Consider the following 19,954-nt stretch of genomic DNA (forward strand, 5'->3'; position numbering starts at 1 on the left):
TTTTCCATGGCTTCCCCGAACTCCTCCCATGTCCGAGTTTTTGCCTCCGCGACCGCTGAAGCCGCACACCGCTTGGCCTGTCGGTACCTGTCCGCTGCCTCAGGAGTCCCATGAGCCAAAAGAACCCGATAGGACTCCTTCTTCAGCTTGACGGCATCCCTAACCGCCGGTGTCCACCAACGGGTTCTAGGATTACCGCCACGACAGGCACCAACTACCTTGCGGCCACAGCTCCAATCAGCCGCCTCGACAATAGAGGCGCGGAACATGGTCCACTCGGACTCAATGTCCAGCACCTCCCTCGTGACATGTTCAAAGTTCTTCCGGAGGTGGGAATTGAAACTCTCTCTGACAGGAGACTCTGCCAGACGTTCCCAGCAAACCCTCACAATGCGTTTGGGCCTGCCAGGTCTGTCCGGCATCCTCCCCCACCATCGCAGCCAACTCACCACCAGGTGGTGATCGGTAGAAAGCTCCGCCCCTCTCTTCACCCGAGTGTCCAAGCTGACAGTGCGCCTTATAATCCGGTGCGCCTTATATATGGACCAATGTTGAGCCACAACAGGTCTTGCAACTATGGGATGCATAACGTAACCCCAGCCTCTACTGTAGCGTCTATTCTATGCGCCTTATAATGCGGTGCGCCTTATATATGAACCAAGTTTTAAAATAGGCCATTCATTGAAGGTGCGTCTTATAATCCGGTGCGCCTTATAGTGCGGAAAATACGGTATATGGAAAAAGATCAATTATAGACCATTCATCGGCAGTGCGCTTTATAATTCGGTGCGCCCTACGGTCCGGAAAATACGGTAGTGCTTTATTGCGCTAGGCTAGGCTAAGCTAAACTAAGCTTCTATTTGTCCTTCCATTATTTCTTCCACTGGAGTCCAGGCCTACATAATAGTGAAAATAACAATAAAATGAGAGCTCGCGGACGGACATACTCTTCCTAGCAGGGCTAGCATGCTAGTAGGAGAAAACAATAAGCTATTTTCTTCAAAAAGTAAAAGAAAAGATTTGAGCAAGCAGGGAGGAATCTCCACGTATGGCGGGATCAAAGCGAACCCTTATGGCAGAGAGGAAACCCCTTTTGATTGGACGAGATGCTTTGCCTACAGATGTAGCACCATCGATCAGTCAATCAGCAACACAACAAAAAAAGTCCACCGTCAAACGTCATCACGAGCACATGATTGTTGCTAAATGGTCAGCGCTAAGTAAGATAGAAAGTCAAAAAGGAAAACACTCGTCAGTAATTGGAGGAAAAAAATAAAGTGGAATTAGCTCAGTTGCTAAGGCTAGGCTAAGCTAAGCTAAGGTATGTTACACAGTGAGGACCATCAGTCAGGTGTTACTTACTTGGTTCTTCACTTGGAAGGTTTGTGCTTGTAAAGGAGCTCAGCAGTAATTCACCGTTTTGATGAAAGAGCCGACGAGACCCCTCAGGTCACCTGCTGTCTCAAAGGTTAGGAGGTCACAGGGGTCAAGTGGAGCTCTCCAGCAGCTGTCTGAGGGCCCGCTCGATGTTGATGCGGTGGCCCAGTCGGGTGACGCCCAGCTCTACGTAGTCGTCCTTGGTGAGGGCGGGAAGATGCGAGCCTTCGATCTCGTGTTCCTGGAAGCGTTGGCGATGCTCGGCCAGGCCCACGCTCTCCAGCCAGTCGCCCACGTCGTATTTGTTCCACAGGCTGAGAGGGCGCTGCCTCCATGGTCGCAGGGCCAGCAGGGGTCCGCTCAGGACCGGCGAGGGACAGGGCGAGGCGTGGGGGGAGGGCGACGGAGAGCGGGACCTGGTCCGAGCGCTGGCGCTGCGCATGACGAAGCGGACCTCCTTGGGTTCCGAGGGTAGACTGAGACTGGACGACTTGAGGATGGTCAGACCTCGACCTGAGCTCAGGTCCGGCCTGTCGGAGCACGGCGAGTGGGAGGAGCCCGGCCCCGTCGACCTATCAGAGGGCGAGGGCGAAGGGGAGGGGCTCCTGCGCGTGACAGGGTAACGGCTTCCTGGTCGAACCGTGTAGGTGGCGCCGTATCCTCGCTGGGAGATGGTGTGCAGCTCGCCCAGACTGGAGAACAACCTGGAACACCATGTTAGCATCTTAGCTTAGCATTAGCACAGGAGGGCAAAGTGTTTGTAAGAGCAACAAAATTAGTCAATGAGTGTGTTGTTGTTACAATAGTTGATAGTTAAAGATAACGTTAGCACGTTAGCATCGCATTAGGAGAGGATGTAATCTAGTCAACGAGTGTGTATTGCGTCTACAATGTAGATATTTAAAGATAATGTTAGCATGGAAGCATTAAGAAAGGGTGTGTGTGAGTGTGTTGTTACAATAGTAAACAGCTAAAGATAACGTTAGCATTACATTAGGAGAGGATATAATGTAGCCAATGAGCGTGTTTTGTCGTTGCAATTGTAGACATTTAAAGATAACTTTAGCACGTTAGCACTGCATTGGGAGAGTATATAATGTAGTCAATGAGCGTGTTTTGTCATTACAATAGTATACATTTAAAGATAACGTTAGCACGTTAGCACTGCATTGGGAGAGTATATAATGTAGTCAATGAGCGTGTTTTGTCGTTACAATAGTATACATTTAACGATAACGTTAGCACGTTAGCACTGCATTGGGAGAGTATATAATGTAGTCAATGAGCGTGTTTTGTCGTTACAATAGTATACATTTAACGATAACGTTAGCACGTTAGCACTGCATTGGGAGAGTATATAATGTAGTCAATGAGCGTGTTTTGTCGTTGCAATAGTATACATTTAAAGATAACGCTAGCACGTTAGCACTGCATTGGGAGAGTATATAATGTAGTCAATGGCCGTGTTTTGTCGTTACAATAGTAAACATTTAAAGATAACTTTAGCACGTTAGCACTGCATTGGGAGAGTATATAATGTAGTCAATGAGCGTGTTTTGTCGTTACAATAGTAAACATTTAAAGATAACGTTAGCACTGCATTGGGAGAGTATATAATGTAGTCAATGAGCGTGTTTTGTCGTTACAATAGTAAACATTTAAAGATAACGTTAGCACTGCATTGGGAGAGTATATAATGTAGTCAATGGGCGTGTTTTGTCGTTACAATAGTATACATTTAAAGATAACGCTAGCACATTAGCACTGCATTGGGAGAGTATATAATGTAGTCAATGAGCGTGTTTTGTCGTTGCAATAGTAGACATTTAAAGATAACGTTAGCACGTTAGCACTGCATTGGGAGAGTATATAATGTAGTCAAAGAGCGTGTTTTGTCGTTGCAATAGTAGACATTTAAAGATAACGTTAGCACATTAGCACTGCATTGGGAGAGTATATAATGTAGTCAATGAGCGTGTTTTGTCGTTACAATAGTATACATTTAAAGATAACGTTAGCACGTTAGCATTACATTAGGAGAGTATATAATGTAGTCAATGAGCGTGTTTTGTCGTTACAATAGTAGACATTTAAAGATAACGTTAGCACGTTAGCACTGCATTGGGAGAGTATATAATGTAGTCAATGGCCGTGTTTTGTCGTTACAATAGTATACATTTAAAGATAACTTTAGCACGTTAGCACTGCATTGGGAGAGTATATAATGTAGTCAATGAGCGTGTTTTGTCGTTACAATAGTATACATTTAAAGATAACGCTAGCACGTTAGCACTGCATTGGGAGAGTATATAATCTAGTCAATGAGCGTGTTTTGTCGTTGCAATAGTAGACATTTAAAGATAACGTTAGCACGTTAGCACTGCATTGGGAGAGGATATAATGTAGTCAACGAATGTGTATTGCAGTTACAATGTAGATATTTAAAGATAATGTTAGCATGTTAACGTCGCATTAAGAAAGGGTATCCGATACCAACTTTTGAAATCAGAAAAACCTAGTAGCCAGGGTCCAGGGGCCGCAGGCCCCGGTAGGTCCAGGACAAAAAAAATTAAAGAAAACAAAAAAGCATACCATTGAAACAAATGTCTGTGACGTTACAATAAATGAGTATACATTTTAACATCTAAGATATTAAAAAAATAAATTTGTTTTCCTCTCATGATAAATTAAATATTTATACTATTCAATCAATGCCTTATGCTTTTTCAATATTATGTGATTATTTCTTTGATAACCACAATATCATACCTTAACATCTTAAATAATGTGCAGTTCACCATGCAAATGTGTTTTGGTAAATAAATTTATGATTGTAAATGTATTCAAAATCTTTTGACATTAACTTTATATGTTGAAACTTTCAACAACTTGAAAGAATAAGATTTTTGAGAGTATTTGGTTCAAATTACACAATATAAATAAGACATGTCATTATTGATATTGCAGACATTATTGTAACAAGAAACTTCAGGTCGAAATTTTGGTTTATGAAAGAAATATAAATATAAAACTTCATGACGACATTTTTCAAATTAATAAAGAGTAATAGAATAGTATGATAGTTATATGTTACTTGTTTTGAACATGTTATCGTTCTCACAAATAAAAAGATATACTGTACACAGAAATTATTTTTGATTTGATTTATTGTTTATGTAATAAAAGATTTACTTAAAATGTTATGTTTTGTGAGTTTTTTTATGCTACGAACTGTACTTACCGGCGATGTAAACCGAAGGAGACATTTCCGTAATGAAAGCTGCAACACCCTTTTTAGATCCCACCATCACTGCAGCATTATCGGCAGCAAAGCAAACCAAATTCTGCCAAGGAATTTCGTTTGAGTCTATTTCTTCCGCGAGTATTTTGTAAATGTTTTCGCCTGTGGAAGCCGTATTGCATTCCCTCAAAGACAGAAGTACTGACAATACTTTTCCAATGTCGTCATCGAAATATCCAACACAAATGGGGTACAGTTTTACATGGTCATAATCGGTGCTGCCGTCAGTCGACATGCTAAATGGTTCCGTCTTCATGACATCGGCGATACTTTTTGAGGATTCTGTTCCAAGACACTGAATAATGTTTGATGTTTTGGTTCGACCACATCCATATTTTTTGGCGATTTTCGAGTCGGGAAACATTTTCCGAAATAACTGTCCCATGTGATCAGCCAGTGCGATTGGAAGTCCATGCTCAATTATTGCCTCCGTAAATAAAACTTCGGCATTTATCACATCCAAAGAATCTGTTTGGGCGACGAAAAACGTTGAAAGTTTTCCACTTGTATCGCTAGCAACGGCATTAGACTTGTGTTTTTTTGTCCCAACGTGGTCTTTTACATCGCTAATTCCTCCGTGTCCGATCGAAAAATCTTGTCTGCACAAGGTGCAATTCGCGTAGTTTTCACCCTTTTTGGAACGGATAATTATTCCCGGAATGACTGCAGTTTTCTTTTCGGTTTAAGACTCGTTTGCGATTTTTCTCCGGCTGATTCCATGATCGTTCGCACGTTTGGAAACAATGGCAACTGGTGCCTCGTGCTTGGCAGCGGTGCTATAAATAGCCTCGCGCATGGCATTCGGAATGGCTCGATAGGAAGTTACGGGAAGCAGTGTCGATTGTCATTGTTGTTACGCGATTTCGTGAATAAAATTAAAAAAAAATATTTTTTTTAATTAATGAAAAACCGTATTTTTTATCACTGCAACCGTAACCCGGAATAGGTTGATGAAAATCGTACTAATTACGGGAAAACCGGAGTAGTTGGCAGGTATTATCGTGTAGTCCAGTGTTTTTCAACCTTTTTTGAGCCAAGGCACATTTTTTTCAGTGAAAAAATCCTGAGGCACACCACAAGCAGAAATCATTCAAAAACGAAACTCAGTGGCCGATATTGACAATAAAAAGTCGTTCTCGCAATTGTTGGATATGAATTCAAACCATAACCAAGCATGCATCACTGTAGCTCTTGTCTCAAATTAGGTGTACTGTCACCACCTGTCACATCACGCTGTGACTTATTTGTGTTTTTCGGTGGGTAGTGTTTTAGTCCTTCTCTTGCGCTCCTATTTTGGTATTTTCCTGTTGCAGTTTCATGTCTTCCTTGAGCGCTACTCTCCACACCTGCTTTGTTTTCGCAATCCAGACTATTTAAATTGTGCGGACGCTTTCCTTCTTTGTGGGGACATTGTTGATTGTCATGTCATGTACGGATGTACTCTGTGGACGCCGTCTCTGCTCCACACACTGTAAGTCTTTGCTGTCGTCCAGCATTTTGTGTTTCGTTTACTTTGCAGCCAGTTCAGTTTTAGTTTCGTTTTGCGTAGCCGTGCCTAAGCTTCAATGCCTTTTCTTTTTGGTTTAAGCATACGATACCTTATTACCTGCACACTGCTTCCCGCTGTCGTCTGCATATTCTGATCACGACACGACGTGTTCCCGACATCTACAAAGCAATTACCGTATTTTCCGCACTATTAGCCGCACCTAAAAACCACAAATTTACTCAAAAGCTGACAGTGCGGCTTATAACCCGGTGCGCTTTATATATGGATTAATATTAAGATTCATTTTCATAAAGTTTCGGTCTCGCAACTACGGTAAACAGCCGCCATCTTTTTTCCCCGTAGAAGAGGAAGTGCTTCTTCTTCTACGCAAGCAACCGCCAAGGTAAGCACCCACCCCCATAGAACAGGAAGCGCTTCTTCTTCTACTGTAAGCAACCACCCGCCCCCATAGAAGAAGAAAAAGCGCGCGGATATTACGTTTCATTTCCTTTGTGTGTTTACATCTGTAAAGACCACAAAATGGCTCCTACTAAGCGACAGGTTTCCGGTTCATGAAAAGACGCAATCTCTCCATCCGCACACGGACTACTATTTCACAGCAACTGCCTAAAGACTTTCAAGAAAAGCTGGCTACTTTCCGTGCATATTGTAAAAACAAGATAGCTGAAAAAAAGATCCGGCCAGAGAACATTATCAACATGGACGAGGTTCCACTGACTTTTGATATTCCTGTGAACCGCACTGTGGATACAACGGGAGCACGTACGGTGAATATTCGCACCACAGGGAATGAGAAGTCATCCTTCACTGTGGTTCTAGATTGCCATGCTAATGGCCAGAAACTTCCACCCATGGTGATATTCAAAAGGAAGACCTTGCCAAAAGAGACCTTTCCAGCCGGCGTCATCATAAAAGCTAACTCGAAGGGATGGATGAAGAAAAGATGAGCGAGTGGTTAAGGTAAGTTTAAGCGAAGAGGCCGGGTGGCTTTTTTCAAGCAGCTCCGTCCATGTTGATATACGACTCCATGCGCGCCCACATCACGCTGGTTTTTAATATATTATTAAAGTTTGACTGACCTATCTGAATGTTTTTTTGACATTCCTTTAGCGCAGTTAGATGCGGCTTATAACACGGGGCGGCTTATAGGTGGACAAAGTTTTGAAATATGCCGTTCATTGAAGGCGCGGCTTATAACCCAGGGCGGCTTATGGTGCGGAAAATACGGTAGCTACCGGCTGCCACATACTGATATGGAAGAGTATTACATGGTTACTCTGCCGAGCTCTAGACAGTACAGACACTCAACAACGGCACATTATTTACGGATTATAATTACTTGTGTGCAAAAAATATTTTCAACCCAATTAGGTGGAATTACTTAATCACCCACGGCACACCAGACTGTATCTCACGGCACAGTGGTTGAAAAACACTGGTGTAGTCAATGAGTGTGTTGTTACAATAGTAAACAGCTAAAGATAACGTTAGCATTACATTAGGAGAGTATACCAGCGTTTCTCAAAGTGTGGGGCGCGCCCCACTGGTGGGGAATAGAGACATGACAGGTGGGGCGCGAGGAACGGGAGGAAATTTCACTTTAAATTTTTTTTTTTTAATTATTATATTCTTAGATTATTTTTTTGACTATGCTTTCATTTTCTATACACACTGTAAATCACTTTGTGATTCTGTCTGTGAAATCCGCTATATAAATAAATGGAAATTACCGGTACTTATTTTTACTGTAGGCTTTATATTTCTCGGTACGAGCGAAAGTTTGACAGACATAGCAACAGTAACTAATGGGGGCGGGGCTAAGCGAAACAAACTTTCGCGCGGATGGGTAGCAGGCTAATGTGTGGATCACAATTACACAAATATATACATTTGTGACTCGCACCTCAAAGGTCGTCGAGCCAGAGCCAGCGCCTGCAGAGAAACAAAAATGTGACGGGCACACACTGTGTCATTCACCGGGAAGCACTCGCGTCAAGGCAGCTCAGCCCCGAACTCAATGAGGTTTTAACAGATGTTGTGAGCGCGGTAAATTTGATCAAAACACGACCACTGAAAGCGCGACTGTTCTCTGCACTGTGTGAGGAAATGGGAGCTGATCATACAGCCGTGCTGTTTCACAGTGAAGCAAGGTGGCTCTCCTGGGGCAAAGTGCTGTCACTTGCCCTGTCTTGCCAAATGCATAGCTCCTCCTTTTTTTTTTGCAAAGATTGCAAAGTGGCACTTTTATTGTATTTATTATTGAACTTGATGCAAGTTATTTGATTTATTATTGAACTTGATGCAAGTTATAACACTTTTTTTGATTTATTATTGAACTTGATGCAAGTTATAACACTTTTGTTTTATTTATTATTGAACTTTATGCAAGTTATAACACTTTTTTTGATTTATTATTGAACTTGATGCAAGTTATAACACTTTTTTTGATTTATTATTGAACTTGATGCAAGTTATAACACTTTTGTTTTATTTATTATTGAACTTGATGCAAGTTATAACACTTTTTTTGATTTATTATTGAACTTGATGCAAGTTATAACACTTTTGTTTTATTTATTATTGAACTTGATGCAAGTTATAACACTTTTTGATTTATTATTGAACTTGATGCAAGTTATAACACTTTTTTGATTTATTATTGAACTTGATGCAAGTTATAACACTTTTGTTTTATTTATTATTGAACTTGATGCAAGTTATAACACTTTTTTTGATTTATTATTGAACTTGATGCAAGTTATTTGATTTATTATTGAACTTGATGCAAGTTATAACACTTTTATTTGATTTATTATTGAACTTGATGCAAGTTATAACACTTTTTTTTATTATTGAACTTGATGCAAGTTATAACACTTTTGTTTTATTTATTATTGAACTTGATGCAAGTTATAACACTTTTTTTGATTTATTATTGAACTTGATGCAAGTTATAACACTTTTTTTGATTTATTATTGAACTTGATGCAAGTTATAACACTTTTTTTGATTTATTATTGAACGTGATGCAAGTTATAACACTTTTTGATTTATTATTGAACTTGATGCAAGTTATAACACTTTTTTGATTTATTATTGAACTTGATGCAAGCTATAACACTTTTGTTTTATTTATTATTGAACTTGATGCAAGTTATAACACTTTTTTTGATTTATTATTGAACTTGATGCAAGTTATTTGATTTATTATTGAACTTGATGCAAGTTATAACACTTTTATTTGATTTATTATTGAACTTGATGCAAGTTATAACACTTTTTTTTATTATTGAACTTGATGCAAGTTATAACACTTTTGTTTTATTTATTATTGAACTTGATGCAAGTTATAACACTTTTTTTGATTTATTATTGAACTTGATGCAAGTTATAACACTTTTTTTTATTTATTATTGAACGTGATGCAAGTTATAACACTTTTTGATTTATTATTGAACTTGATGCAAGTTATAACACTTTTTTGATTTATTATTGAACTTGATGCAAGTTATAACACTTTTTTTGATTTATTATTGAACTTGATGCAAGTTATAACACTTTTATTTGATTTATTATTGAACTTGATGCAAGTTATAACACTTTTTTTGATTTATTATTGAACGTGATGCAAGTTATAACACTTTTTTTGATTTATTATTGAACTTGATGCAAGTTAAAACACTTTTGTTTTATTTATTATTGAACTTGATAGAAGTTATTTTATTTATTATTGAACTTGATGCAAGTTATACCACAGCTGCACAGTTATTTTATTTATTATTGAACTTAATGTTATTTTATGTTATTGAGTTCGAATGTATACAACTTGATGTTCAATAAATTTGAAAATGTTAAAGCAGCCCTTTGAGACACTTGTGATTTAGGGCTATATAAATAAACATTGATTGATTGATTGAAAGCTTGGCATTAGCGCTCTGTTGGGGCGATGGGGGCAGGTGGGGCTTGAAAACTCCCCCTTGTCCAAAGTGGGGGATGACAAAAAAAGTTTGAGAACCACTGGAGTATACAATGCAGTCAATGAGCGTGTGTTGTCGTTACAATAGTAGACATTTAAAGACAACGTTAGCACTTTAGCATCGCATTAGGAGAAGGTATCGTGTAGTCAATGAGTTAGTTTTTGTTACAACAGCAGACAGTCAAATATACTGTTGTTAGTAGTTAAGAATTACGTTAGCACGTTAGTATCCAATTAGGAGCGAGTATAGTGTCGTCAGCGAGTGTGTTGTTGTTGGAATAGCTGACAATTAAAGACGACCTTAGCACGTTAGCATCGCATTAGGAGAGGATATAGTTGTTACAATAGCAGACAGTTAAGGACAACATGATGTTAGCCTGTTAGCGTAGTGTCATGAGGGACGACAAGGTTAGTCGGGGAGTGTTGTTGATTGACTGTTGGTATTAAGTCATAAAGGTAGGCTATTTATATGTTAGCTGTAGCCGCTAATAAGAAGGAATGTTTACCAGAGATAAAAACCTACGATTTTCTTTCACCACCGTCCACACACCTGCAACGACGACAAAAACACGAATGACACCTAGTGTGTAACACACACACACACACACACACACACACACACACCAGTGTTTCCCACACATTAATTTATTTGTGGCGACCCGCCACGAAAGAATTACGTCCGCCACAAATGGATTTTTCGGCTTTTGACTCGCTCGACCGCTCATAAAAGCGATGGGACTCTGTCTGTGAATGTACCTTGTAGTTACAACTCCGGTGCAGTAGGTGGCGGTAGCCTACTATGCATTGTAACTCCGCCTATAGCACTTAATTCACCTGGTAGGCCAGAAGAAGAAGAAGAAGAAGGAGAAAAAGAAGAAGAAGAAGAAGAAGAGGGACGGACGGACGGACGGGATCAAAATACGTGGGTAATATAAGTTATAGGTAGATAGGTTATAGCTGCATCGCTCGCGGCTCGGCATATATTTAACGTTAATCCGCGATTTCACCGAGCGTTTCACTGACGGTGAGCAGCCTGACGCTGCTTCATTAACACCGCCGCTGTTTGACTCTGTACACACGTAGTAACAGTCACGTGTTACAATACCGACGAGCTAACGTGTCCAAGTTATAACCCTGTTGTCAATAAACACACATTAAGACGGTGCTTCAAATACTGCATTAATACTGACGCTAAATTGTCCACTGTCCACTGCAGCATGTGAATGCAATGAAAAGAATAAACTCTGAGCCAACCGGTTGTTAAAATGTTGTCCAGGTTAATGTTTTGGCCATTAAAGGCCCTTCATTTCAAGATTTCAACTGTGATCGGGCTTTAAACAGGTGGCTGACCTGTTCAGATGGGTGTAACTGCTACTGGTCAAATAATGTGAAATAGCATTTAATTTTACATGTATGCAATGCCATTTAAATGTAATTATAGATAATAATAATAATAATAATAATAAACACTGTGTAGTGTTGTAAATAGTCAACGGGAAGGATTTTAGTAAGATATAAGCCATGAGCACTACACAGCCAGAAAAAAACCTACGCAGGACAAGTAAAAATATTGGGGCAAGTAGATTTGAGAAGTCGGGCAAGTAGAAACAAACCTTAACGTTGAACCCTGCATGTGTTGAGCTGCTGCCGCTTAAGGTTAGACGGCACTGTACATAGAGCGGTTCTGCTCGTTAGTAATAAATTCTAATGTTGGATGTTCACTCCTTCACACAGATGAGTATAGAAAAATATTTTCAATGGCCGAAAAGGGCTCGACTTGGAGAGGAGGTAGGCCTACAGTCCGGACCACAGGTGCGACCTGTTCAGCAGCAACAGGAGGAGGAGGAGGAGGAGGAGGTTGACTGACTGTGGCAGGACACCTCTGCCTCTGTTTCACTTAATGTTGCTGGTAAATATTATGGTTGTAGTAGTAGGCTAAAGTTAAATTATTTAGTATTCACTAATTAAAGGGGCAGAGCTTTAAGAGACATTTTAGCTTTTATATTTTATAAGATATATTTTTTGTAAGAACCACAATTAATAAATATATTTCAGTGAATCACTAATTGTTCAAATCTGTATATAAATATGTACATATAATGTTGTAATTATATTCCAACTCCGCGTTCTTCTTGGTCATCGCCGCTGCCGCCGCCACCCCCCGACCACACCACCACAAATAGATGCCTGTCCTGTGGGAAACACTGCACACACACACTGGTTATCATTTGGAATGGGGACCAAGTTTTTGATCATCACTTGTGGGGACCACCCTTTCTACAGGTGGTGGAGGCATAAAAAAATGGTGTAAAATGTCCACTGCCCAGTTAGTTCATACACGTCTTTAAATCTCTGGATTGATGAAGTAATGTGCTGATCATTCTTACTGGGGACCCTGGGGAATAAGAGTTACCGTATTTTTCCGACTATAAGTCGCACCGGCCGAAAATGCATAATAAAGAAGGAAAAAAACATATATAAGTCGCACTGGAGTATAAGTCGCATTTTTTGGGGAAATGTATTTGATAAAAGCCAACAGCAAGAATAGACATTTGAAAGGCAATTTAAAATAAATGAAGAATAGTGAACAACAGGCTGAATAAGTGTACGTTATATGAGGCATAAATAACCAACTGGTATGTTAACGTAACATATTATGGTAAGAGTCATTCAAATAACTATAACATATAGAACATGCTATACGTTTACCAAACAATCTAATCGCTAAATCCCATGAAATCTTATACGTCTAGTCTCTTACGTGAATGAGCTAAATAATATTATTTGATATTTTACGCTAATGTCTTAATAATTTCACACATAAGTCGCTCCTGAGTATAAGTCGCACACCCAAATTATGAAAAAAACTGCGACTTATAGTCCGAAAAATACGGTAATATCATACTTGCCAACCCTCCCGGATCTTCCGGGAGACTCCCGAAATTCAGCGCCTCTCCCGAAAATCTCCCGAAATTCAGGCGGAGCTGGAGGCCACGCCCCTTCCAGCTCCATGCGGACCTGAGTCCGCTTTCCCACAATATAAAGAACGTCTACAGTAAAGCAGTCCGTCTGCCGTAAACAGCAATGTTGTGACACTCTTAAACAGGACAATACTGCCATTTAGTGCATTTGATGAAAGCACTTTTGTGCGTGCCACACAGCAATGCATCATCAGAGAGGGTGTTCAGCATGGTTAGAAAGATAGTGACAGAGAATAGAACAAGGATGGACAATTCAATCCTGAACTCAACAATGAGTAGATGAGTGTTATGTGTGTGTATATGTGTAAATAAATGAACACTGAAATTCAAGTATTTCTTTTATTTATATTTATATATATATATATATATATATATATATATATATATATATATATATATATATATATATATATATATATATATAGCTAGAATTCACTGAAAGTCAATTATTTCTTATATATGTATATATATATATATATATATATATATATATATATATATATATATGTATGTGTGGGAAAAAAATCACAAGACTATTTCATCTCTACAGGCCTGTTTCATGAGGGGGGGTTCCCTCAATCATCAGGAGATTTTAATGGGAGCATTCACATACCATGGTTTATATAGGGCACAGAGTGGGTGGGTACAGGCTGGTGTAGGGGCGTGGTGATTGGCTCATGTGTTACCTAGGAGGTGTTTCCGTCTGTGGCGGCATGCCACAGACGGCATCCTCTCCCAGCTCGCCAGCCTCAATCTGAACCTTGGTATTTACCGTGATGACGGACTGGCAGTGTGTCGCGCCTCGCCAAGGAGCAGCGAGAATACCAAGAAGCGCATATGCCAAATTTTCAAAGAGAACGGCCTACGGATCACGATTGAAGCCAACAAGCAAACCGTCAACTTCCTTGACGTCACTTTCAACCTGAGAAATAACAGCTACCAACCATTCACGAAACCCAACACAACACTCCAATACGTGCACCATGACAGCAACCACCCACCCACCACCACGAAAAGAATACCTACCGGAATTAATAAAAGGCTATCGGTGCTGTCATCTAGCAAAGCTGAATTTGACCAAGCAACCCCCCCGTACCAAAAAGCCCTTGATGAAAGCGGATACAATTTCACCCTCACCTATGAACCCACGCCAGGAAACCAACCGAAAACGAACAGAAAACGAAACGACATCATCTGGTACAACCCCCCATACAGCAAAAACGTCTCAACTAACATTGGACACAAATTCCTCAATCTGATTGACAAACACTTTCCCAAAGACAACACCCTAAGAAAAGTATTCAACAAGAACAACATTAAATTGAGCTACAGCTGTATGAACAATATACGACAAATCATCTCAAACCACAACAAAACAATTGCAAATGAGCCGTCGGCCCTCAGACAGAGCGACTCCAAAACCAACAAAGGTTGCAACTGTCGAAAGAAACCTGATTGCCCTCTCAACGGGGGGTGCTTACAAACATCAGTTGTCTACCAATCTAAGGTAACACGCAAGGACATTAACACATCTGACACATATGTAGGATTAACTGAGGGAGAGTTCAAAACCAGATGGAACAACCACAAGGCTTCTTTCAGGAACCAAAACCTGCGGAATACCACAGAACTCAGCAAACACATTTGGGACCTCAAAGACAATAATGTTGAATATTCAATAACATGGCAAATTCTTGCATCCAGCACACCTTACAATAGTGGTAATAAAAGATGCAACCTATGCTTGAAAGAGAAACTGTTTATTATTTACCGTCCAGACCTGTCATCCCTCAACAAGCGCAGCGAAATTGTAACAGCATGCCGCCATAGACGGAAACACCTCCTAGGTAACACATGAGCCAATCACCACGCCCCTACACCAGCCTGTACCCACCCACTCTGTGCCCTATATAAACCATGGTATGCGAATGCTCCCATTAAAATCTCCTGATGATTGAGGGAACCCCCCCTCATGAAACAGGCCTGTAGAGATGAAATAGTCTTGTGATTTTTTTCCCACACATACATATATTGCGCTCTACTACGGTATCGAGCACTATTTTTTGGATAACCTTATTAAGACATATATATATATATGTATATATATATATATATATATATATATATATATATATATATATATATATATATATATATATATATATATATATATATATATCCATCCATCCATCCATTTTCTACCGCTTATTCCCTTCGGGGTCGCAGGGATATATATATATATATATATATATATATATATATATATATATATATATATATATATATATATATATATATATATATATATATATATATATATATGAAATACTTGACTTGGTGAATTCTAGCTGTAAATATACTCCTCCCCTCTTAACCACGCCCCCCGCACCCACCTCCCGAAATTGGAGGTCTCAAGGTTGGCAAGTATGGGTAATATGGTTCATGGGGACCAAATTTAAATAATTTTGCATAATCCACACAAATTTGTACGTGACTACTGGGGACCATTTAAAAAAAAAAAAGGTTCAAATGAAATATGACATGATGGTCAGAATACAGCACTACAGCTGTCCTCCTATAGGAAGTTTCACCACTTAAATGTTAAAGCAAATCCTGCATCTTCTGTGACATTACTGAAAACTGCTATTTAGCAGTAATGAAGTACTACCATATATAGAAGGATGGGAAATTCTGAATGTGAATCATACTTTAAGGTAATAATGTTTTATAATCATGCTGTATGAAAATGTCTTCCTAAGGAACACTAAACCACATTTTGTTTTTAGAAAAATATATTAGCCTTAACTAAGGATGGATACCATACAGAATGGATCTGACTATCATTTAAAAAGGTTTCCCTTTAGGAGACCCCTTTTTTTGTCTCCATACCGTCAGAGGTCCCCTAAAGGTGACTGTGTAAACAGAGTGATGTCCCCATTAGGTCGGCATTGCCAGAACACACACACACACACACACACACACACACACACACACACACACACACACACACACTAGAGATGCGCGGATAGGCAATTATTTCATCTGCAACCGCATCAGAAAGTCGTCAACCATCCGCCATCCACCCGATCTAACATTTAATCAGAACCGCATCCGCCCGCACCCGCCCGTTGTTATATATCTAATATAGACGATGCAAGGCATTAGTGAGGTTATAAAGCTTTTGCCTGTTAAAGAAAGGAGACTGATCCAATGCAGCACAGACATTCGCGTGCCACACTGTCACGGCCCAGACGCACACCAGTGCGCAATCATATGGGAGCCGCGCTGAGCGCACCTCCAAGCGCGTCTCGCTGCCGGCGACGGCCGGGTATGGGCCCGACGCTCCAGCGCCATCCATTTCCAGGGCTAGTTGATTCGGCAGGTGGGTTGTTACACACTCCTTAGCGGGTTCCGACTTCCATGGCCACCGTCCTGCTGTCTATATCAACCAGGGTGAGCCCCACCCCTTTCGTGAGCGCACTGCGCGCGGAGTGACCCCTGTTACGCACCCCCGGCAACAGGGGTGGCGGGCAGGTAAGCTGCGCGCGCGGAGTGACCCCTGTTACGAGCCCCCGGCCACGGGGGTGGCGGGCAGGTAAGCTGCTTACCTGCTGCGCGTGACGCCGGCCGCGGCGAAGGCGGACGAGGCGGGGTGTCGGTGCGGTGGGCGCGGTGGTGACCCTGGACGTGCGTCGGGCCCTTCTCGCGGATCGCCTCAGCTACGGCTCCCGGTGGGGCCCTCTCGGGGGAAGGGGCCTCGGTCCCGGACCCCGGCGAGGCGTCCCTTCTCCGCTCCGTAAAAGTGTCCATCTCTTCTTTTTTCTTCTTCTGTTGTGGCATATGCTGCAGGTGCCTGCTCGTTTTTCGTATGTGGGTAACAACATTTAACTATGTATATATATTTCCGAATTGGTTTAACTGCCACCCGCCTGAATCTATTTAAAATCTTTTTTTTTTTTTTTTCAACCGCCCGACCCGACCCGCGGATAAAATCTAATTTTTTTTAATTTCATCCGCCCGATCCACGGATAATCCGCGGACTCCGCGGTTGTGCCCGCAAACCGCGCATCTCTAACACACACACACACACACACACACAACGTACCTGGCCCCGCCTACTGGCGACCTGCGTCCTGGGTCTAGAGGGCTTGGCTCCTCCCCCAGGGAATGGCTGTCCTTGTTGAGCAGTTGGAGTCTGTTGGCGAGGTCGAGACCTGACCCCGCCCGGCCGCTCAGCTCCAACGCCGACGCCGACCGCCCGCTAAGGTCTACCGCCGAGCCCGACCCTTGACCCCCGAGGGCCGCCGGCCGGCCCCCACCCTCCTCGGGGCCAAACCCTTGGCGGTCGTCATTACGGTCCTCGCCGCCCCCCCACAGCTTGGAGCGCCTCTGGAAGAGGTAGCGAGGCTGGCGTCCGCCAGTGGGGGAGCACAAAAGTGGGGAGGTCGGCGAGGAGGAAGCGGCCGAGGGGAGGAGCTCGCTGTCAGACGACTGCTTAAGGAGGGGGTCCCTGAGGGCTGAGCGGCCTCGCCCAATGGGGGAGCGGAGGCGAGGTTTGAGGGCGGACGGAGAGGTGACGGTGTGAGAAGCGGGCGGCGAGGAGGGGGACGAGGGAGCAGGAGGCGAGGCCAAGGTGATGGAGGGGGGAAGGGAGCTGGGGGAGGAGCTGTCATGGAGACGCTCTTCGTCACCCTCGTCCTCCTCACCTCTCCTCCCCAAAGAGTCGGGAGCGCTGCCCCCGCCCTCGCCACTTCGCCGCGGCAACAAGGTGAGTGAGGTCGGGGGGCTGGCAAAAGCGGCGGGTGGCGTCACCAGGCCTATTCTGCGCAGCTCCTCCCTCGTCTCCTCGTCACTAGACGACAGCAAGGCGGGGGGGAGTTTTACGGTGTAAGCTCCGCCCTCTTCCTCTGAACTGCCAATGGTCAGGCTCCTGCGCCTGTCAATCAGAGGAGAGTGGCTTTCATTGACCAGGCTTGCCAGAGGGACAGGTCTCCAGCGCTCTGGGGAGGGGCCGGCGGGAGACGTCACACCTCCCTCGGCTTCGGGCCGTTCCACCTGTCCGTCAGGGAAAAGGGGCGGGGTTATGCGCTTGTGCCTGAGCTCTGGGCTGGTTTGAGGGGTGGTGCGCTTGCTTCGCGGCTCTGGGCTGGTCTGAGGGGTAGTGCGTTTGGATCGTGGCTCAGGGCTGCTCTGCGGGGTGGGGACCGGCGTGCGCTTGTGTCTGCCCTCTGGGCTGGCGGCCGGCGTGGGAATGGGAGTGGTCGAGGCAGAGGTGTGTTTGGTCCGTGGCTCCGGGCTAGGCGTGCGTGCGGTAAGCGCTCGTTCTCGTGCGGCCAGAGCCAGGGCAAGTGGAGATGAAGGATCTGAGGAAGAATGGGAGGATTGTTCATGAACAAGAACAGTTCAATCATCGTTGCCACCTAGAGGACAGGAGTAGGGATGTCCGATAATGGCTTTTTTGCCGATATCCGATATTGTTCAACTCTTAATTACCGATTCCGATATCAACCGATACCGATATATACAGTGGTGGAATTAACACATTATTATGCCTAATTTTGTTGTGATGCCCCGCTGGATGCATTAAACAATGTAACAAGGTTTTCCAAAATAAATCAACTCAACTTATGGGAAAAAAATGCCAACATGGCACTGCCATATTTATTATTGAAGTCACAAAGTGCATTATTTTTTTTAACATGCCTCAAAACAGCAGCTTGGAATTTGGGACATGCTCTCTCTGAAAGAGCATGAGGAGGTTGAGGTGGGGGGGCACGGGGTTTAGGTGGGGGGTTCGTAGGGGGTACCGGTTGGTGTATATTGTAGCGTCCCAGAAGAGTTAGTGCTGCAAGGGGTTCTGGGTATTTGTTCTGTTGTGTTACGGTGCGGATGTTCTCCCGAAATGTGTTTGTCATTCTTGTTTGGTGTGGGTTCACAGTGTGGCGCATATTTGTAACAGTGTTAAAGTTGTTTATACGGCCACCCTCAGTGTGACCTGTATGGCTGTTGACCAAGTATGAATTGCATTCACTTGTGTGTGTGAAAAGCCGTAGATTAGAGATGCGCGGTTTGCGGGCACAACCGCGGAGTCCGTGGATTATCCGCGGATCGGGCGGATGAAATTTAAAAAAATTAGATTTTATCCGCGGGTCGGGTCGGGTCGGGTCGGGTCGGGTCGGGCGGTTGAAATAAAAAAAATTTGATTTTAAATAGATTCAGGCGGGTGGCAGTTAAACCAATTGGGAAATATATATACATAGTTAAATGTTGTTACCCACATACGAAAAACGAGCAGGCACCTGCAGCATATGCCACAAAAGAAGAAAAAAAAAAAAAGAGATGGACATTTTTACGGAGCGGAGAAGGCCCCCGACGCCTCGCCGGGGTCCGGGACCGAGGCCCCTTCCCCCGAGAGGGCCCCACCGGGAGCCGTAGCTGAGGCGATCCGCGAGAAGGGCCCGACGCACGTCCAGGGTCACCACCGCGCCCACCGCACCGACACCCCGCCTCGTCCGCCTTCGCCGCGGCCGGCGTCACGCGCAGCAGGTAAGCAGCTTACCTGCCCGCCACCCCCGTGGCCGGGGGCTCGTAACAGGGGTCACTCCGCGCGCTCCGCCCGCGCAGCTTACCTGCCCGCCACCCCTGTTGCCGGGGGCGCGTAACAGGGGTCACTCCGCGCGCAGTGCGCTCACGAAAGGGGTGGGGCTCACCCTGGTTGATATAGACAGCAGCTAGGACGGTGGCCATGGACGTCGGAACCCGCTAAGGAGTGTGTAACAACCCACCTGCCGAATCAACTAGCCCTGAAA

The 19,954-nt window shown here is 43.2% G+C and overlaps 1 protein-coding gene across 1 annotated transcript in view; it reads right to left on the reverse strand.

Moving 5' to 3' along the window:
- Positions 1 to 319: 319 nt before the first annotated feature.
- Positions 320 to 19,954, reverse strand: part of shank3b (SH3 and multiple ankyrin repeat domains 3b) — a 79,861-nt gene continuing 60,226 nt past the window's right edge. Inside the window, exons 26-27 of the mRNA XM_061983550.2 lie at positions 17,251 to 18,508; positions 320 to 2,081 (exon numbers count right to left, since the gene is read on the reverse strand). Coding sequence (XP_061839534.1) covers positions 1,487 to 2,081; positions 17,251 to 18,508 — 1,853 coding nt within the window. The 3' untranslated portion in view covers positions 320 to 1,486. The remainder of the gene's footprint in view (positions 2,082 to 17,250; positions 18,509 to 19,954) is intronic.

Source organism: Nerophis lumbriciformis, linkage group LG25 (genome assembly GCF_033978685.3).
Source record: "Nerophis lumbriciformis linkage group LG25, RoL_Nlum_v2.1, whole genome shotgun sequence".
NCBI lineage: Eukaryota > Metazoa > Chordata > Actinopteri > Syngnathiformes > Syngnathidae > Nerophis > Nerophis lumbriciformis.